General features: G+C 42.6%; 1 protein-coding gene across 1 annotated transcript; it reads left to right on the top strand.

Annotated features, from left to right (window-relative positions):
* Nucleotides 1–602: 602 nt before the first annotated feature.
* LOC133281584 (activated RNA polymerase II transcriptional coactivator p15) lies at nt 603–21,629 on the top strand. The gene is made up of 5 exons (XM_061477312.1): nt 603–723; nt 2,404–2,476; nt 4,364–4,483; nt 13,381–13,489; nt 21,309–21,629. The coding sequence occupies exons 2-5, from the start codon at nt 2,405–2,407 to the stop codon at nt 21,386–21,388; spliced, it is 381 nt and encodes a 126-aa protein (XP_061333296.1). The 5' UTR covers nt 603–723; nt 2,404; the 3' UTR covers nt 21,389–21,629.
* Nucleotides 21,630–22,033: the final 404 nt, after the last annotated feature.

Below are 22,033 nucleotides of genomic sequence, written 5' to 3'. Positions count from 1 at the left end.
GCTGCACTTCCTTGAGTTGGGATGCAACACTCCTGAGCTTGTAGCAGGTGATCCTTGAATATCAATCAACGGTCTTGGGCCCCCCTACCCTCTAAGGCTATATCCCATGGAACCTTACTAAGCAGGTTCCTGAAGAGGCCAAAGTCTGCTCTCAAAGCACTTTTAGAAAAGAAAAATAAATCCAACTTATTTTAGCAGTGGTCTTGGCAGTCTTGAGGTAATGAGGCTTGATGATCTTAAAGGTCTTTTCTAATCTAGTTGATTCTATCATTCTACGATTCCTTCTGTCCCACTCTCACAGCCCCTGAGTAGAGGGCATGCATCTGGTCTGTGGGCAGGATACTACTGTCAGCCCCACAGGCTCCCTCAATTGGCATGAAGCGGCGAATGCAAGAACTATCCCCATAGGAGACTTTTTGTTTTATTTTTTCTGCTGCCTCAGCCGGGGCAAGGGAGGTAAGATGAGTAAGAAAGGGACGTGGCTTCTTTAAACATCTCCCTCCGCCCCCTCCAACGTGGTACAGGGTAAGGGTTCGATTTCACGGTGCGTCACTTCTGTTTTTCTTGTGGTGTGGAGTAGGATGTAAGTTTTTGGGTTATTTTTTTGTTGTTTTTTTTTTTTTTTTTTTTTTTCCTTGTGCCCTGTTGGGGCCGCTGCCGTTTTCTCTGTCTTCTACTGTCAGCTGTTGGGGGTTTGGTGTCTCCTGGCCTGGAGCAGGAGAGGTACGCTGGGTCCGCGTGGGGTGAAGCTTTCCCTTTTTTTTCTCGAGTCCCTGTTATGTTTTGTGGGAAGAATGTCTTGCTGTCGAGCGGACCTGGGGTGGGAGGAGTCGCTGCTGTGTTGGGGGAGGTAGAAAAGAGGATTTGACTGAGTAAGAAAATGGCGGTGAGGAGCTGCGCGGCTCCCTCCCTTTCTTTCTTTCTTTCTTTCTTTCTTTATTTATTTATTTATGTGTCTGTCTGTGTGTTTGTCGCTGTCGGTGTCTTATATCCTTTTTGCTGCTACTCTGCCCCAGGAGGGCCTGGGCATCCTTGCTTGCGCCCCCCTATCGGGCCCTTGCCCCTTTCTCTTTAGGGGTAATATGAGCCTTAGAAAAGAGTAAGACGGGAGGAAAATGGCGGCTGTGATCAGCCTACCTGGTATTCCTACTTCGTACTCTCATGTCTTTTTCATCTTCCTTTCTCTCGACCCCGTTTGGTCTGTCTCATTCCACTCTCTTTCTCTCCCTGGTGCTTCGATGTCTCCTTACGCTCTGACAGTTTCTCCCAAAGGGCACCTACGACACCCCATTTCTTTTTCCTCCAGTTTCGGCCCCCACTTTCCTCCATATTGTTGTTTCCTCATGCTGATGCGGACTCTGGGGTTATCCTCTGCTGGTGCCTTCGCATATCAGTTTTTTATTGTTTGGTTTCCTGATGTCATGGTATGGCTGTACTTATTTTTGTGATGTCCCATTCCAGCTCTCTTTTGCCTCCATCCTGCAGCGTGGCTTAGGTGTGCTTCCCATACCCTGTTTCATTTTCACTACTACAGCTTCTATCGTTGTGCACCAAACTATTACAACGGAATTTGCCCTACATTGATCCATTAGTATTAATCCAATTCTGTTTTTTTTCTTTGCAAATTGTTTATTTCATTGCCAGTTTAAAAAGGCTGGTATTTGTTTTTCTTTGCTGAGATGTGGTTCTTTTGTTGCCCTTTCCAAGGTGTAGTTTAGTTTATACAGTTTCACCCTGTGATGGTTATTTTTCTTCTCAAGGAACAAATGAGCTATTTATTTGTTACAAAGAGCTTCTAGTAGCAGGCAAGATGCTCAACTGCTATATCTAACCACATATTTACATACTAGAGAGATGTAGAAGCACACCTGACAGCATGCATTTGGGGAAAATTGAACGTTTGTCTGGCAAATGAATGGACTCTAGTGACTGTGGTAAAGCTGCTGTAGTACTGTAGTTCACTGTAATTCAAGATGGTTTTTCAGACTTTTGTATTATTGATGGAAATTTCTAACTTCATGTATGGTTATAGTGCAGCTGTTGCTTGCAAATTCGACTAGGTGAAATACTTTTAAGAATATAGATAATGCTGGGGCCATAATTGCTTATATTTATGAATGTAATATTGACAATTCAACTGGAGGACAGTATTATATTTTTTTACATGATGGTTTCTACCGTACATGGGATTTTATGAAACTGGGGAAGAGATATAAGAGGGAAGGGTGTTTGAAATCATATCTGCAGGGTGTCTTAAAGCTTCTATGAAAAGTCAGGAAAGTCTTCGGGGGCAGGGGTGGGTTGAATAAGATGAGTCTTTACAAACGGGTTTGAAGATGGCTTTCTAGCCATAATGGGATGTATTTATTGTATAATGTTCTCATGATATCTTTCTCTTCCTAGAATGCCTAAGTCAAAGGAACTTGTGTCTTCAAGCTCATCAGATAGTGATTCAGATAGTGAAGTTGACAAAAAGGTGAACATTATATGCAGTTTATAACTACTGTATTAACACTTATGTTTCAGGCTGGGGTTAGGGAATTTGACAAGCTTTATGTCACAAAATGCATGTCATTCCATGATTTACAGGCACTTAAAAAAACACCCCTCCCAACCCTAAAACAACAACAAAACCAATCAAAACCCACCCTCCAAGATTAGGGATTGGGTAGATGATTTTGCTTTGCAGTAAACTTTTTTTTCCTTAACTTGCATTTCCTTTTCTAAGGGTTTGTTTGTTTGTTGGGTTTTGGTTTGTTTCCTTTTTTTTTTTTTTGTATGGTGTCTATCTAGCCACAAGCTTCCTAGAATTCTTTGCTGCTCTGTGGCAAGTGATAAAACTACTACCTTCTGCTCTTGTGAGACCCCACTTGGAGTACTGTGTGCAGTTCTGTTGTCCTCAACATAAGAAGGACATGGAGCTATTGGAGCAAGTCCAGAAGAGGGCCATGAGGATAATCAGGGGGCTCAAGCACCTCCCATACAAAGACAGGCTGAGAAAATTGGGGCTGTTCAGCTTGGAGAAGAGAAGCTGTGTGGAGACCTCATGGTAACCTTCAGTATATAAAGGGGGCCTACAGTGATGCTGGAGAGGGACTCTTCATCAGTGACTGTAGTGATAGGACAAGAGGCAATGGGTTCAAACTGAAACAGGGGAAGTTCAGGTTAGATATAAGGAGGAAGTTCTTTACTGTGAGGGTGGGGAGGCAGTGGAACAGGCTGCCCAGAGAAGTGGTAAATGCTCCTGGTAGTGTTTAAGGCCAGGCTGGACAGAGCCTTGGGCTACATGGTTTAGTGTGAGGCATCCTTGCCCATGGCAGGGGGTTGGAACTAGGTGATCTTATGGTCCTTTCCAACCCTAACTCTTCTATGATTCTGTGTCAGATTCTTACCTTTACTGTAATACTGTCTGTTAGTTCTCACTTAAAAGCTGTTTTATATGCCAGTCGTTACGAATAAAAGTTGAATATGACAGTAAACTTATCTTTTAAGAAATGCTGGGTGGTAATGCAGACACCAAGTCTTTTAGTGCAGTATTTGAGGAGGCTGTCTGCTTTACTAAATTGATCCAAATGTGACTTGGATACACTTACCAAATCAGGTGTTTTGTCAAATATTACCATAAGAAGAAATGGTCGGGGGGGGTGTTTGTTTAGTGGGTTTTGTTCTGTTATTGTTGTAAGGTTTTTGTTTGGTTGGGTTTTTTTCCAAATTGTATTCCTGAAGGGACATAGTCTAACAGTCTGCTTCAGTGAGCAGTGAAGTTGTTTGGCTTTGTTGTTGGGTTGTTTTGGTTTTGTTTTTTTTTTCTTATGACTGCCTCCAATATTTGTTAGAACTGTTTGTCTTTAAAAGAGGTTATCTACAGTATGATTCTAGCAGGTGAGACTAATTTTTGGTATTTTTCTAATACTCTTTACTTGAGTGGGGCATGGTTACTATAGAAATGTTAGTGAAAATAACTTTAGCATCTGCTAGGAAAGTAATCTGACTTACAGGTGATATCTGAATATTTTAAAAACATGTTTGATTTATCATGCTATAAACAGAGTTTGGACGGATGAAATAAAAAATATTTTTATTATTCTCTGTCAGATTTGATTTCCAGATCCTTGTATTCTAATTCAGTTATCTTTAAAGCTAAGGTATAATGGTAAACTTGACTGGGAACAGAAATAGGGTCATTTGAAGACTGATCCATATTCCCCCCCCCATCTAAATGTACAGTATTGGAAGGAATGTGATAACGGGTATTGCATAGCATTATTTTGTGACTTCTAATATAAACTTTAACTTGCAAAATATTTTTTTGTAACTTCAATAAAATTAGTTGTGCTTCATGCATTTTTATTTTTGCTCCAAGGTAAAGCGGAAAAAGCAAGCAGCTCCAGAAAAGCCTGTAAAGAAACAAAAGACTGGTGAAAGTTCCAAAGGCACAGCTGCTTCTAAGCAAAGCAGTGACAGAAATGAGAATATGTTTCAGGTAAAATTGGTGACTCTCTTAAAGCCTGGTTAAGGTAATAATTTACATGATATTCAGTAGAAATTTTCTGACGCAGTCTGATTATAGTGTTTGGTCTCCTGAAGCCTTGACTAAAGGAGCTTATGATTCCAGCATGCAGATGAGATACTCTGCTAAAACCTAATGCTATTTCTGAGCAAAAGAATCCAAGTTCTAGCAATTGATTCTGTCATGCTTCTGCCCATGGTAACTCTCTGGGTCTGTTTTTTGTCTCATTTTGTTTGTAAATACAGTACTTGCCATGAGTATACTGTAAATACTTAGATCAGAACAGTCTTTTACATGGATTTTTTTTCTTAATTTTGTTTTTATTATTAGGGCTCCTCTTGGAAACTAAACTATGGGCTCTTCATTCCTATTTAGGTTAAGGGCAACTTGGCTTCTGTCTTATAAGACAGTGTCTTGGAATTAAATTTTGCTTATTTCTTTATGATGCATAATTTTCTCACTGAACATAGAATCCTAGAATTCTTAGGGTTGGAAAGGACCTTAAGATCATCTAGTTTCAACCCCCCAGCCATGGGCAGGAACACCTTGCACTAAACCATGTTGCTCAAGGCTCTGTCCAGCCTGACCTTGAACACTGCCAGGGATGGAGAATTCACAACTTCCCTGGGCAGCCCATTCCAGTGTCTCACCACCCTCACAGTAAAGAACTTCCTCCTTATATCCAGTCTAAACTTCCCCTGTTTAAGTTGTAACCCATTAACCCTTGTCCTATCATTACAGTCCCTAATGAAGAGTCCCTCCCCAGCATCCTTATAGGCCCCCTTCAGATATTGTAAGGCTGCTATGAGGTCTCCACACAGCTTCTCTTCTTGAGGATGAACAATCCCAACTTTCTCAGCCTGTCTTCATATGGGAGGTGCTCCAGCACCCTGATCATCCTCGTGGCCCTCCTCTGGACTTGTTCCAACAGTTCCATGTCCTTTTTATGCTGAGGACATTAGAACTGCACACAGCGCTCCAAGTGAGGACTTGCAAGAGCAGAGTAGAGTGATGGAATCACTTCCTTCGACCTGCTGGTCATGCTCCTTTTGATGCAGCCCGGTTGATACGGTTGGATTTTTCAGGCTGCAAGCGCACACTGGAGGCTCATGTTCATTTTCTCATCAACCAACACCCCCAGATCTTCTGCAGGGCTGCTCTGAATCTCTTCTCTGCCCAACCTGTAGCTGTGCCTGGGATTACCTGGACCCAAGTGTAGGAACTTGCATGTGCCTTAGTTGAACTTCATAAGGTTGGTATCAGCCCACCTCACAAGTGTGTTAAGGCATTCCTTCCCTCCAGTGTATCAACCGAACCACACAGCTTGGTGTCATAGGCAAACTTGCTGAGGGTGCACTCAATCCCACTGTCCATGTCGCCAACAAAGATGTTGAACAAGGCCAGTCCCAACACCAATCCCTGAGGGCCACCACTCGTTACTGGTCTCCAGCTGGACATTGAGCCATTGACCACAACTCTTTGCATGTGGCCATGCAGCCAGTTCTTTATCCACCGAGTGGTTCATCGATCAAATTGATGTCTCTCCAATTTGGAGACAAGGCACTGTGGGACAGTGTCAAACGCTTTGCAGAAGTCCAGGTAGATGACATCAACTGCTCTACCCCTGTCCATCAGTTCTGTAGCCCCATCGTAGAAGGCCACCAAATTGGTCAGGCAGGATTTCCCCTTAGTGAAGCCATGCTGGTTGTCACCAAGCACCTTGTTGTTTTTCATGTGCCTTAACATGCCTTCCAGGAGAATCTGCTCCAAGATTTTGCCAGGCACAAAGGTGAGACTGACTGGTCTGTAGTTCCCTGGGTCATCCATTTTCCCCTTCTTGAAAATGGGGGTTATATTTCCCTTTTTCCAGTCATTGGGAACTTCACCTGACTGCCATGATATTTTTGAATATGATGGCCAGTGGCTTAGCAACTTCATTTGCCAGCTCCTTCAGGACCCATGGATGGATTTCACCAGCTCCCATGGACTTGTGTACGTTCAGGTTCTTAAGATGGTCTCGAACCAGATCTTCTATAATGGGCCCAAGGTCTTCATTCTCGCAGTTCTGACTTCTAGGACTTGGGTGGTGTGGTCAGAGCATTTGCCAGTGAAGACTGAGGCAAAGAAGTCATTAAGAAGGTCAGCCTTTTCCAAATCCAGGGTAGCTGGTTCTCCTGATAGCTTCTGGAGGGGGTTTACGTTGTCCTTAGTCTGTTCCTTTTATTTGCAACGTACCTATAAAATCCCTTCCTGTTATCTTTCACATCCCTAGCCAAGTTTAATTCTTATTCTAACTGAGCCTTAGCTTTCCTAACCTGGTCCCTAGCTTCCCAGGCAACATCCCTGTATTCTTCCCAGGCCACCTGTCCTTGCTTCCACCTTTTATAAGCCTCTTTTTTTTGCTCAGAGTTTCCTCAGCCGCCTCCTTATCTATCCAAGTTCTCCTGGCCCTCCTGCTGCACTTCCTTCTAGTTGGGATGCAACACTCCTGAGCTTGTAGCAGGTGATCCTTGACTGTCAACCAACAGTCTTTGGCCCCCCTGCCCTCTAGGGTTATTTCCCATGGAACCTTACTAAGCAGGTTCCTGAAGAGGCCAAAGTCTGCTCTCTTGAAGTCCAGGGCAGTGAGCTTGCTGCATGCTCTTCTCACTGTCCGGAGGATCTGAAACTCTACCATCTCATGATCACTGCAACCAAGGCTGCCCTGGAGTGTCACATTTCCATCCAGCCCCTCCCTGTTGGTGAGCATGAGGTCAAGCATGGCACCTCTCCTTGTTGGCTCCTCTATTACTTGCAGAAGGAAGTTGTCTTCCACACAATCGAGGAACTTTCTGGATTGCTTGTGCTTGGCCGTACCGTCGCTCCAGCAGATCTCAGGGTGATTGAAGTACCCCATGAGATCAAGGGCTTGCAAGTGTGAGGCTGTTCTTACCTTTCTTTAGAGCGCTTCATCCACAGCATCCTCTTGACCAGGCGGTCTGTAAGAGATCCCCACTGTAATGTCTCCCATAGCTGTTCTCCCTTTAACCCAGAAACTCTCTGTTGACTGCTCACCTGTCCCCAGACAGAGTTCCATACTCTCTGGCCTATCCCTAACATAAATAGTAACTCCTCCTCCCCGCCTGCCGGGCCTGTCTTTTCTGAAGAGCCTATAACCTTCCATTCCAACACTCCAGTCATAGGAGCCCTCCCACCATGTTTCTGTGATACCTTTTATATCATACCCCTGTAGACGTGCACACATCTCTAATTCTTCTTTTTTGTTCCCCATGCTACGGGCATTTGTATAGAGGCATCTGAGCCGAGCTCCAAATGAAGCTGGCTCATTGGCTGGGGCAGCTGGAATATCTCTACATTGCTCTGAGCATTTTTTTATAGGTGCTGGCAACTGACTGGGTGTGTTGGGATGGAATGATGCCTCCCTCCCGCAACACATCTAGTTTAACGCTTTCTTGACCAGCCTGGCAAGCCTCCTCCTAAAACTGTTCTTCCCCTTCCTTTTCAGGCCAGCTCCACCAGCCCCCAGTAGACCTAGCCTCCTAAGTTGAGTCCCATGTTCTAGATACCCAAACCCCTGACTATGACACCACCCTTTTAACCATTTATTAACCTGGTAAATCCACCTAGCCTTTTTAAGTTCCTCCCCTTTATCCTGGAGAATTGATGAAAAGACTCTCTGAGCTCCAGAGCCCCTAACTACCTCTCCCAGGGCTCTGTAGTCCTTCTTGATGATCAGTGGGCTACTGCTCTCTATATCACTAGGACCCACATGGATAAGTAGAAGTGGGTAATAGTCATTGGGACTTACTAGACCAGGCAGCCTCTCTGCAACATCCCTGATCTGAGCCCCTGGTAGGCAACACACCTCCCTTGAGACTGGGTCAGGCCTATAGTTGGGTGCCTCTGTGTCTTTCAAAGTAGAGTCCCCTACTACTAATCCCAAGGGATTGCAATTTTTTATGTTGTCCTTAATTTTAAGATGGGATGAATGTATATTTTTCAGTAGCATGACCCATTTGTGAGTTAGAGTATTGTAGCTCCCAGGGTTAGCTAAGGCAGTACCAATGTGTGCTGAAAGCTGTGGAAGAATATATTTATCTCGGATTTACCTTGTTTAGGGTTGTGAATCAAGATTTGAGAAATGTCTGTGAATAGCTAGCTTGAAAGGGGCAAAGGATAAGAAAGGAACCTAAATTCTTAGAGGCTTTGAATCTTAAGTTTTTGACAGGCTATGGAAGAGGTGCCTAATAATGTGATCTCTGCATTAAGGCAGAAGAAATGGTTTTAGGCGGTAGCTGTGCAAAGTAATGTGGAAAAAAACCACCCCATATCTAGAGAGAAGGCCTGCTTAACTGACACTGTAGTACAGGATGGTTGGTTTTAATGTATAGATTCTCCCTTTCCTCTTCATGGGGGGAGAGCTTCAATTTATGACTCTGGGCATCAATGCCTGGACTTCCACTTTGAAAGAAGAATATTTATATTTTTAGTTCTGTTGGGGTATGCTTTGATCCATGTAGGAAAAATGAGGTAGTATCTTCTATACCTAATGAGGTGAACTGCCGTCAGAACTAAAAAAAAACCAAACAAACACCCCAAGCAAACCCCCACCACAAACAAAAAAAAAACAAACAATCCTACATTATAGCCTTTATGCTAGGCTTGTAATAGGTTCAGAAATTCCAGGCCTGGGGAAAATCGTTAAAATTTTTAATGCTCACCTGATGGGGGGGGGGGACATGGGGAACAACCACAAACCCAACCAAAAAAAAACCCAAAAAACCAATCCCAACCAAACATCAAAAACCACCCCGAAACCCCTTTTATTTGAAATAAAATCAAAAGTATTTGTGCTCCGATTTCTTTTTGACCTGATATAATAAAGTTACTAAAAACAGACAATAGGGGACCTGTATTAATCTGATAAGAGCAGGATTCTTCCAGTGTTGAGTATAATACAGGAAAAAAAATATTTCAATATTGCCTTGACCTAAACTATCAGTTTTCCTTATTCCATTTGCCTTTTAGTTGCTTAACAACAAAATGCTTAAATCTATATTGTGTTCTGTGAAGCTTTGTGTTTCTTTTCATGCTATATCAGTTTATGTGTGTTAATTTTTTAGGTACGGTTTTGTTTGTTCTATTAGAACTACTAGTAATACTAGCAATTCTCCTTTCTGCTTCCCCATGGTAGTAAAATGATCTCTGTTGCAAGTGACTTCTTGGGTTTGGGTGGGTATTTTTTGTTTTAAGTTTGGGTTGAGTTTGGTTTTTTACTTGAAATAAGTTGTAATGTCTTTACCTATCATCGACTTCTAAAAGTAGATAATGCTTATGATGCTCTAGAAGGTGACATATTGTGAAATGCATTATTGACAACCTAAGTTTCAGAATTAATGTGCTAAATCATAGAATGGTTAGGTTTGGGAAAGACCATAAGTTCATACAGTTCCAAACCCCCTGCCATACAGGGGCACTTAATACTAAATCATGTTGCCCAATGCTCTGTCCAACCTGGCCTTGAACACTGCCAGGAATGGAACATTGATGACCTCCTTGAGCAACCTGTTCCAGTGCCTCACCACCCTCACAGTGAAGAACTTCCTCTTTATATCTAACCTGAATCTCCCTGTTTAGGCTTGAACCCATTGCCCCTTGTACTATCTCTAGAGTCACTGATGAAGAGTCCCTCTCCACCATCACTGTAGGTGCTCTTCAGTGACTTAAGTAGCATGTCTGGAGCACTTGCCATTGAAGACCGAGGCAAAGAAGTCACTGAAAACCTCAGCCTTCTCCAAATCCAGTGTAGCCAGGTCTCCTGTTTCCTTCTGGAGAGGGCCCACAATATCCCTAGTCTTTCTTTTGGCAACAACATACCTATAGAAACCCTTCCTGTTATCTTAAATATCCCTGGCTGGACTCAATTCTAAGTAGTCCTTAGCTTTCCTGACCTGATCCCTAGCTTCCCAGACAATGGCCCATTCTTCCCAGGCTACCTGTCCTCACTTTAACCTTTTGTAAGCTTCTTTTTTCCTTCCGAGTTTCCTCAGCAGCTCCTTGTCCATCCATGGAGGCCCCCTGGCCTTCTTGCTCCATTTCGTTGTTGTCTGGACACAAGGTTCCTGAGCTTGCAGCAGGTGATCCTTGAATATTATCCAGCATTCTTGCCACCCCACCCCCCGGCTTTTTCCCATGGGACCTTACTGAGCAGGTTCCTGAAGAGGCTGAAGTCTGCTCTCTTGAAGTCCAGGGCAGTGATCTTGTTGTGTGCCCTTCTTGCTGCCATGAGGATCATCTTGCATCATCACATTCCCAGCCCATAACCAGCAGGGAGGGGCTGGTTAGCATAAGGTCAAGCATGGCGCTTCTTGTTGGCTCCTCTACCACCTGCAAGAGGAAGTTGTCTTCCACATTGTGGAACCTCCTGGATTGCTTGTGCTGTGCTCTCCTTCCACCAGATATTGTGGTGGTTGAAGTCCCCCATGAGGCTAAGGGCCTGTGAGCATGAGGCTGCTCCTATATGCCTATAGACTGCTTCATCCGTGCAGTCCTCCTGACTGGGTGGCCTGTAGCAGACCCCCATAGAAATGTCCCCCATCACAGTTCTCCCTTTGACCCTAACCCACAAACTCTCTGTTAACTGCTCACCTGTCCCCAGACAGAGTTCCATACTCTCCAGCCTATCCCTAACATAAATAGCAATTCCCCCTCCCTGCCTGCCGGGCCTGTCTTTTCTAAAAAGCCTGTAACCTTCCATTCCAACACTCCAGTCATAGGAGCCATCCCACCATGTTTCTGTGATGCCAATGATATCATGTCCCTGTTGGCCCATCGCTTGTCCCCAGGCAGAGTTCCATACTCTTCAGCTTATCATTGACATAAATAGCTACATCTCCTCCCCCATCTGCCCGGCCTGTTCTTCTTAAAAAACCTGTAACCTTCCATTCCAAAACTCCAGTCATAGCAACCATCCCACCATGTTCCTGTGATTCCAATGGTATATGTTTGGTTTTTTGCAGTTCTTGGCTGTTCCCAGGACTCTCTCTTCTAGGAGTTTATATTAACTTATTGTGCTGTTTCGGATGCTATATATATAGTTATAAGCTAAGAAATAGATGTTTCTACTTCTACAGTATGTATACAGTTTAATCAAGGCAAACTGGAAATAGGGAAAAACAGTAAAGAAGATGGTTGCTGAAACTCAAGAGTCATCTAGTTGTATAGCTGTGGAAAAAAAAGCCTAGACAGTTTTTTTATTCTAAGTACATTTTATTCGAAGAAATGGAAACCTGGAAAAAGTATTTTTCATGTCTTCTGATTTAATTCAATAGAATAGTATATCTGAGGAGCTGTGATGCTTAATAAAAAGCATATGAACTTGTCTATGAAGTTTGAACTGTAGTAACTACCCTGCTATAAATCAGTACAGCTTTTGGAACACTAATGTGGTTACAGAGATACCAAGGTGTCCAGTGAAATGATTCTAGGACTGTCAGCTGCTGTGTGAACAGCACTGCGGGTAACTGAACTTCAAGGAACATTTATTTACTTAAACCTGTATTTTGGTTGAGGTTTGCAAACTGCAGTCTGTGTACAGTTCTGGTGTCCTCAACATAAGAAGGACATGGAGCTATTGGAGCATGTCCAGAGGAGAGCCACGAGGATGATAAGGGGGCTGGAGCACCTCCCATATAAAGACAAGCTGAGAAAATTGGGGCTGTTCAGCTTGGAGAAGCTGTGTGGAGACCTCATGGTAACCTTCAGTATATAAAGGGGGCCTACAGTGATGCTGGAGAGGGACTCTTCATCAGTGACTGTAGTGATAGGACAAGAGGCAATGGGTTCAAACTGAAACAGGGGAAGTTCAGGTTAGATATAAGGAGGAAGTTCTTTACTGTGAGGGTGGTGAGGCAGTGGAACAGGTTGCCCAAAGAAGTGGTAAATGCTCCTGGTAGTGTTTAAGGCCAGGTTGGGCAGAGCCTTGGGCTACATGGTTTAGTGTGAGGCATCCTTGCCCATGGCAGGGGGTTGGAACTAGATGATCTTAAGGTCCTTTCTACCCCCAACTATTCTATGATTCTATGAACTGTTTTGCATAGAGTTCAACTAAACATTTGAAATTTAATATGAGCATTCACCTGAAATCTAGACAGTGGTGTAAAACCTAATGTAATTTTGTTGTTTTCATATGGAACTGTCTACATTTAAGGTAGACTTACTAAGTAAATGATGTGGACTTTTTATTATTGTTGCTTCCCTTGATGTAGTTGAATTAAGATATGTAGTCTTATCTTTAATAGTCAAATCCTAAATCCTTTTGCTGTATTTGCAGCATTGATCTGCTATATTGTATCGAGTTTTATTTCTTGGAGCAAATCTGGAATTACTTGGCAGTGCCCTAATTTTCTTTGATAGACCTTAAAAAAAAAAATAATTAAAATGTTGTGGAGTACTACTATTTGAAGCTGGTTTATAGGCGACTTTAAAAGTCACCAAAGTGTTATAGGGTAAAACCAAGAAATGTTGTTCCTGTAGGCTTTTTAGGTTATCACTTGCCGGTAGTGCTGATGGTTTTGGGCATGGTACCAAGTTTGGTCTGAAAGAACTCTGCTACTGTGACATCACACCTTATTTTTGAACATTAAATGCGTAGTGCTGTGAAAGTATTTAATGAATTGCAAAGTACTCTGGATTAAGCCCTTGATCTAGTTGCTTCTCTGGTGTTTAAAATAAGTTGTAGTATGTGATGTCACATGTCCAAGTCTGATATTGCTGGGAAAAGTGAATGCTGTAGAATTGTAGTGGTTTAAGCCCAGCTGGTAACCCAGGCCAAATACATAAAATATCTAAAAGATATCCTTGTTTTACAGATTGGCAAAATGAGGTATGTAAGTGTTCGTGACTTTAAAGGGAAAGTCTTAATTGATATTAGAGAATATTGGATGGATCAAGAAGGTGAAATGAAGCCTGGCAGAAAAGGTATTGTTCTAATTCATGTTCTTTTTGTATTAAAACATTGTCTGTGGTTTGCTGGAGAACTCTAGTTTTTCAGGTTTTTTATACCTGATATTCTGAGTACTTCAACTTTTTTTTTTTTTATAATTTGACAAATGATTAGTTTTGTCTGTAGATTATGAACAGAAACAAAATGTTTTTGTTGGCTTGAGTCTGTTTTCCTAAATGGATACCTTGTGATTTATAAAGGAAAAGGCAACAAACACAAGCAAATTTGGTATGGAAGTTATATACGTAGCCATACATTTTTCCATTGATTAACTTAACCCAATTTCTTGCTTTTGGGTTTCTTATATCAAAAGTCACTGAAATTATTTGTTATCTGTTTTTTATAAAATGGTAATTTCTTTTAAATATCTTCAATTTCTATCAAATTTTAGATTAAAAAAACAAATACTTAATGTGGCTAATTTTTTTTTTTTTAAATCAAGATGTTCAGGTGAAAATACATTAAGTGCTCAAGTTTTGGTACTGTGCTTCTAATCTGCAACACAAAATAAGCCGTTGTACCTTTAATTGCTATTCCCATAGCTACCTATTATGGCATGCTTTTACTTGAGCCATTTTCAAAGCTCTGCTACCTGCAAGACAAGGATGTGAGGATAGTTGCAATGGTAGTTCTTAATGTTGTGTTGTTTCTGTAGAAAAGCTTACTTTAAATAATTTTTCATATTGCACCAAGGACAGAGGTAAGGAACATCCTGTCCTGGAGATGGAAAACATTTTAATTTAGAAACGGCATAAGGTCTGTTACATTTTCCTAGTATGTCCAGGAGCAAATAGATGTTTGGAGAGATTGAGAAATGTTTTCAACAGCTCTTCAATAACCATTGATACCAGGTTTGTATGAAAAGCTGTACCAGTACTGTAAAGGAAAATTTCTTGGTTTGGATTTGTTGCTGCTACTTAACAAAAATGATTACTCCAACATCTAAGGACTTTAAAAGGCTGTATTTTGAGGTGGAAATTGTAAGTATGTGCAGATTGAGTGGTAAACTACAATGAAACTTGATGGGTATGCCAAGTCAAAAAATTATGTGATAGATGGTTTTGTAACATTGATAACCATATCTGAATTTTATTAAGATTAATAATAATCTGATACAGTACGAGTCTAATGTTCCATTGATGCGCTTGAGCCCCTTATCTAGCTATCCTAAAAACAGTATGAACAGTTGAGATGTTGGATTTTTTTTTCATATCTTACACTAATTTAGAATTGCTGTGTCAGATTGTTTCCAACAGCAGGTTGAAATTGCATGCAGTTGTCTTGGTTTAAGCCCAGCTGGTAGCTCAGAACCATGCAGCTGCTCGCTCCCCCACTTCTTCCTCCCCCTGCTCCTAGAGGGACAAGAAGGAGAATCAAAAGAAAGTAACTCCCATGGGTTGAGATAAGAACAGTCCAGTAATCCAGGCCAGTGTCCTGTCACTGCTTCTGCCTGGCTTCTGCATAAGCATTACTTAGCAACAATGAAAAAGATAGGTGTTATCAGCACTGTTTCCACTGTTACTCTGATCAAGGACTTTCTGAGTCTCATGCTTTGCCAGGGAGGAGGGGAAGCTGGGCAGAAGCAGTGACAGGACACCTGACCCAAACTAGCCAAAGGGGTATTCCATACCACAGCATGTCATACCCAGGATATAAACTGGGAGGAGTTACCTGGAAGGCCCAGATCCCTGTTCAGGTCAGGCTGGGTACGGTTTGGTGGTGAGCAATTGTATTCTCTCCTTTCATTATTTCCCTTATCATCATTAGTTTTGGTGGTGGTAGTAGTATGGGTCTTGTATTATACCTTAATTACTGGACTGTTCTTATCTCAACCAGTGGGAGTTACATTCTTTCAATTTTCCTTCTTGCTCCTCCAGGAGTGTGAGGAGAAGGGAGGAAGGGAGCAAGTGGCTGTGTGGTTCTGAGTTAGTGTTGGGCTTAAACCACAACACCTGGGCAGCAGTGAGCATTGTGAAGTCCACCTCTCAATCAGGAACCCATCTATATGTTGCATCTCTGCCTTGATGGCCTGAAGTGTCATGGGCCCACCAGCTAAAAATAATTCACCCTTATGTTGCCAATCTAAGTCCATCTGAGCCACTTCAATCTTAGCAGCTTTATCCACCTGTTGGTTTTTCTGATGTTCCTCAGTGGCCCAACTCTTGGGTACATGAGCATCTACATGATGTACCTTCACCACCAGGTTCTGCACCCAAGCAGCGATGTCTTTCCACAGTGCAGCAGCCCAGATGGGTTTACCTCTGCGTTGCCAGTTGCTCTGCTTCCATTGCTACAACCACCCCACAGGGCGTTTACCACCATCTATCAGTCAGTATAAAGTACTGGCCACTTTTCTCATTCAGCAATGTCTGATGCCAGCTGGATGGCTTTCACCTTGGCAAACTGACTCGCTTCTCCCACCCCTTCAGCAGTTTCTGCAACTTGTCGTCCAGGACTCCATACAGCTGCCTTCCATCTCCGATGCTTTCCCACAATACGGCAAGAGCCATCAGTAAACAAGGCATACTGCTTTTCACTTTCTGACAGTTTATTATATGGTGGGGCCTCTTCAGCACACATCACCTCCTCCTCTGGTGGTATTCTGAAATCTTTGCCCTCTGGCCAGTCCATGATGACTTCTAGAATGCCTGGACGACTGGGATTTCCAATTTGAGCTTGTTGTGTAATTAGTGCAGCCCACTTACTCCAAGTGGCATCAGTTGCATGATGTGTAGAGGAGACCCTGCCTTTGAACATCCAGCCCAGCAGGGGCAACCGGGGTGCCAGGAGGAGCTGTGCTTCAGTGCCAATCACTTCCGAAGCAGCTCGAACCCTTTCATAGGCTGCCAGTATCTCTTTCTCTATTGGGGTATAGCTGGCCTCAGATCCTTTGTATCCCAAACTCCAAAAGCAGAGGGGTAGACCTGGAGTCTCCTCTGGAGATTTCTGCCAGAGTCTCCAAGTAGGACCATTCTCCCTGGCTGCGGTATACGCTACATTTTTTACATCTGGCCTGGTCCGGACTGGTCCAAGGGCTACTGTCTGAACGGTCTCTGGTTTAATTTGTTTAAAGGCTTGTTGTTACTCAGGGCCCCATTTGAAATCATTTTTCTGGCTCACTTGATAGAGAGGGCTTACAATCGAACTGTAATTTGGAATGTGCATTCTCCAGAGCCTCACAACATCTAAGAAAGTTTGTGTTTCTGTCTTGTTAGTTGGGGGAGACATTGCTGATATCTTGTTGGTCACATCTGTGGGGATCTGGCACCATCCATTTTGCCATTTTATTCCTAAATGTTGAATCTCCTGTGCAGGTCCCATGACCTTCCTCCATTTTATGGCAAAACTGGCCTTCAGCAGGATTTATATTATTTTCCTCCCTTTCTCAAAAACTTCTGCTGTATCACCCCATGTGATGATGTCATCAATGTATTTCAGGTGTTCTGGAGCTTGCCCCTGTTCTACTGTAGTCTGGATGCAGTCTACCATGGCACATGTTAGGGCTATGTTTCCACCCCTGGGGCAGTCGGTTCCAAGTGTACTGGATGCCCCTCCAAGTAAAACCAAACTGTGGCCTACATTCCTCTGCCAAAGGAATTGAGAAAAGTGCATTGGCAATGTCAGTTGTGACATACCACTTGGCTGCCTTTGACTCCTGCTCATATTGAAGTTCTAGCATGTCCAGTGCGGCAGCACTCAATGGTGGTGTGACTTCATTCAGGCCACAATAGTCTACTGTTGGTCTCCACTCTCTGTCAGACTTTTAAATGGATCCTACTGATCACTCCTTGGCTCTCCAGTCTATGGATCGGCATATGGATGGGAAATGGGGAGCCTTGGTTTGCCGCGGTTACACTGTTGTGGTTGCAATTGGCACTTGTTTTTTGACCTTCAGCAACCCCACAACAAAAGAATCCTCTGAGAGACCAGCAATGTGGCCAGCTGCTTAATTTCCTGTGTCTCCAAGGTAGTTATACCAAAAGGCCATTGGTACCCTTGTGGGTTTTTGAAGTACTCTCTCTGGAGTCTGTGCTAGGGGTGCATGGAACATTTGAAGCAGTCACAGTAGGGTGCTATTTCCACTTCCTCCCAGTCAGGCTGATTTCAGCCTCCAATACTGTCAACTCTTGGCATCCTCCTGTCACTCCAGAAATACAAATTGGTTCCACCCCTTGATAGTTTGATGCTGTCAGGATATGCTGTGCACAGGTTTCTACTAGAGCTTTGTACTCCTGTGGAACTGATGTGCCAGGCCATCTGATCCACACAGTCCAGTAAACCTAATTGTCCCTCTCTTCCGCCTGGCTGGAGGCAGTGTCTCTCTAATAGTGATCATAAGATTGTCCACTTAAGTCTTGTAGAAAGGGGTTAGTATTCTTTATCCCAGGATTTGGAGTAAAATCAACTCTTCCCATCTCTTTGGGAAACTGCTCACCATAGACTGGAGCAGCAACTTTTGTGGGAGGATCATCCTTGACCGTTCTCCAATTCATGCACCCGTTCGTCCAGAGCTGAGGTAGGTTTTCCATCCAGCTTTCTCCTGTCTTCTCCGTGATCCTGCAGGTAAAACCATAGGAGGGTGCCCAGTGGCATGTACCTCCTCTGTCTTCTTTCTTGGGCAGTAGGGCACTTTCTGTTAATAGCTGAGACACAGGTTGGTACACGTGGGGAGCTGGATAGATCGGATAGGTCGTTTCTCAGTTGTTTGAACTCCTGGGACAGTTTTCCCCAGCTGAAATGATTGAAGACAATCACAGCCCTTCCAACTCTTGGAGTTGACAAGTCACTTCACTGTTGGTGGTGCTTCTTCATTCCAGGTCATTAATGTCAATGAGTGGGCATATGATGATGGTGCGCTCTGTGTAAGTTGTGACGCTGGATAGCGTCGAGCAGGGCTCCGTAGGCATAGGCCAAGCCCTGGCATGTTGCAGCAAGTTATCCCTCTTTGGTATTGCAGAATGACAGCACAACTCGTTGAAGTGTTCTGCTAATTTTTCCAGATTTTTCACTTATTCAGGGGTGAAGTTCCAAAGCACTGGAGGGGCCCACTGGCCCAAGTACTTGACCATATGATCCTATGCACCCTGTCACTCATGACAGTCCCGCCTTGGCGAAAATCTCTTGGTCCTCCTATATCGTTATCTAATCCTAGGCTAGACCTGAACCTGATCCTGCTTAACTTTTGAGATCAGATAAAATAGGGCTTTCTCAGGGTGGGATGGCCGTGGGTAAAACGCTGTATGTGTAGCAACATGCTGATTCCCAGCACAAGCAGCAGGCAGGTCTCAGGGGTATTCAGAAGCCATCCAAAACCTTTAGAATTCTCAAATGCTGCTGTAAACAGCACAGTTGGGGGAGCAGGGGGTGTAAGCGAATGTCTCCTTCATAGGTTGACCGCCTGAGGAGTTAAAAAAAAAAAAAGATGTGAAAAAGATGTGTAATTGCTATAAAATTCCATTAAATGTCTCCCAAAATACAGAGGTGATGACCACACTGGGAACGCAAACCAGATCAGTTTCATGATCTGTGAGTCTACTGTATTACAAGTCATTATGATATACAGTGAAACAATAACCTTAGCCCAGGCCCCCCAGCCAATAAACACTGAAACAGCAATTACTGGCTGTAAGGAATGACATGCTGAAACTGTAAGACCAAACACAATGACTCTGAGAGCAAATAAATCAACATTGTGATGAGTGACTATTGATCTGAAACACTGAATGCTTATCACACATATGATTAGATACACTCTGGTCAGATCTGTAGTTATCGCAACCCTTCATGCTCCACATTGGTTGCCACAAAGTACTTTGTGGTTTAAGCCCAGCCAGTAACTCAGAACCAGGCAGCCGCTCCCTCACTCCCCCCCCTTCCTCCCGCTGTTCCTGGAGCAACAGGAGAGAATTGAAAGAATGTAACTGCCATGGATTGAGATAAGAACAGTCCAGTAACTAAGGTATAATACAAAACTAATACTACTACCACCAATAGTAATAATAAGGGAAATTAACAAGGGGAGAAAATACAATTGCTCACCACCCCCGACTGATACCCAGGCTGATCCGAGCAGCAATTCAGCCTTTTCAGGTAAGTCCAGTCCGTTTATATACTGGGCATGGTGTGCTGTGGTATGGAATGCCACTTTGGGTCAGGTGTTCTGTCTCTGCTTCCTCCTGGATTACCTTCCTCCCTGTCAGAGCATGAGGCTGAGGAAGTCCTTGGTCAGAGTAAAAATTACTTAGCAAGAGCAAAAAGCATTGGTGTGTTGTCAGTACTGTTCCCAGACTCAAGTCAAAATCACAGCACTGCACCAGCTACTAAGGAGCAAAATGACTGCTACTACTGATCCCAGGACAGCAGTTTATCCGATATGTTCAGGGGCATCATAATGACATTTGGTCCCTTAATAATTGCTAGCACGTCTGGCCTGTTTTCTTATGAAGCCTGCTTTCTAAAGACGGGTGGAAAACTGTTTAGAATAGCTTCTGCAGTCTAATCACTGGGAGAGTGGGGGTATGTAGTAACAGAGGTAGGCCTGTGAGTCTGTATATTCATAGAGCTGGCATAGAGATTTTAGGGAAAGAATCAAGAGACTAAAGCACAAAGGAAAATTGTGCCTGGACTTGAGCAAGTACAAACTTATAACTGAAGAGATAGGTTGTGGACCATTGAATAATTATTGATTGAATGTCATTAGAAACTATAGGGAACTTAAAGTGAAAAAAAAAAGTATTTTCCATGTTTGTTTGTGAATGCTAGAGAGTGAAATAGTCTCCAAAATGTTACTTATACTATATGCTTGTCCTGGTTTTGGCTGGGATAGAGTTAATTTTCTTCCTAGTAGCTGGTACAGTGCTGTGTTTTGGCTTTAGTCTGAGAATAAGGCTGATAACTAAAACATCAGTGTGTTGCTAAGTAGCACTTACCCTGATCAAGGACTTTTCTCTCTCTCATGCTCTGTCAGTGAGGAGTGGCACAAGAAGCTGTGAGGGAGCACAACCAGGACAGCTGACCCAAACTAACCAAAGGGATATTCCATATCACACCATGTCATGCTTGGTATAGAAACTGGGGGGAGTTGCCTGTGAGCCACCAATTGCTACTTACTGGTGGGCTGGGTATTGGTCAGTGGGTGGTAGACAGTTGTACTGTGCATCACTTGTTTTTTCTCTGGTTTTATTCCCCTCTCTTTTCATTACTATTATTTTACTTCAATTAAAAACTGTTCTTATCTCTGCTGGTTTTTACTGTTTTACCAATTCTCTTTCCTATCCCACAGTGGAATGAGCAGGTGGCTGTGTGATTCTTAGTTGCCAGCCTGGGTTAAACCATGATGGTGTTATTCACAGTGCTTTAAGACATGGGAGACCCCCACCCCAAACTATGGTACTTTAAAAGTGCATAGAAGTTCAGTCCACGGAAGTATGGCTTTTAGGAGCCAACAAGAATGCAAGATACTTTCTACATTTCTTGTGTGCTTCCTTCTATCAAGGCCAGAGCTGTATTTCACTTCCTGTGTTTAGTCTAACACTTGTGAAGGAGTTAGTTATGCTGCACTTGTTTTCTTTGCAAGTTTAACTTGTCCAGAGATCAGTTTAATTTAAGATCTTAGCTTTAGTGTTCTAAATGAGTAGATTACCTTTGTAACAGAGATGTTTGTTACATTTGATGTAGCTTAAACATTAATAGTTGTGACATAGACTTTGTGTATGAAACCATCCTTGACAGTAATTATGCAATTATACAATTCTCTTTTTGTCCTAAGTATTTTATTTTTTTAATGTATTTCAGGTATTTCTCTAAATCCAGAACAGTGGAACCAGCTGAAGGAACAAATTTCTGATATTGATGATGCAGTAAGAAAACTGTAAATACAGAGCCATATAGAAACCTTTATGATTTCAGTTGTTTTAAGTGGTCTTCTTACATTAGCTTTTGTTTTCTAAAGTACAGATTCCCAAGTTATTGTATATTTGGATTACAAAACAATTTGTAAGAAAGATACTTTTTAAGTGCATTAGCAGCATATTCTGAGTGAGACTATATGTGTATACTAAAAGGAAACGTGTTGCTTTTACCTTATGGTATAAAATAAATCAAATATGTAAAGCATAGGTGTTTATGGCCTGTTGACTGAAGGCGTTTGCTGATAAGGCTACCTAATAGCTTTAGTCGTTAGTTTCAGTTTAGTTAACTGTTAATATAAATTTGTTTTCTGCAGAGATTTTTAGGGAAAAAAAAAAAGTAATTCATACTTTTAGGTTTTGCCCTGGCAACCTTCTGCTTTAAGACTTGATACAGGCAGTGAATACCTGGTAAAACACATTTTTGTAGATAATTTTAAATACTGCATTTGCTAATTTACTGTATTTATTCAGATGTAAACAGTCCTGAGTATACAGACTTTTTTGTGTTACTTGCATAAAGTGTTACACTAAACAGTAATACTTGAACAGAAGCCACATTCTTTCCATTTTACTATAGTTTGCTTGATTTAGAAAATACAGTTAGTTAGC

This window comes from Pezoporus flaviventris, unplaced genomic scaffold, assembly GCF_033815535.1.
Source record: "Pezoporus flaviventris isolate CSIRO_AGI_PZ_B2104156 unplaced genomic scaffold, CSIRO_AGI_Pfla_v1 ptg000103l, whole genome shotgun sequence".
Classification (NCBI taxonomy): Eukaryota; Metazoa; Chordata; class Aves; order Psittaciformes; family Psittacidae; genus Pezoporus; species Pezoporus flaviventris.
Note: the sequence above shows the minus strand (reverse complement) of the source record. Positions and strands in the feature narration are given on the sequence as shown.

Bases quoted from the DNA above. Each gene is read 5' to 3' on its own strand.
- LOC133281584 (XM_061477312.1), top strand. From the start codon at position 2,405: ATGCCTAAGTCAAAGGAACTTGTGTCTTCAAGCTCATCAGATAGTGAT. The intron at 2,477-4,363 runs GTGAACATTATA...TTTTGCTCCAAG, and splicing joins ATAGTGAAGTTGACAAAAAG to GTAAAGCGGAAAAAGCAAGC. The intron at 13,490-21,308 runs GTATTGTTCTAA...AATGTATTTCAG, and splicing joins AATGAAGCCTGGCAGAAAAG to GTATTTCTCTAAATCCAGAA.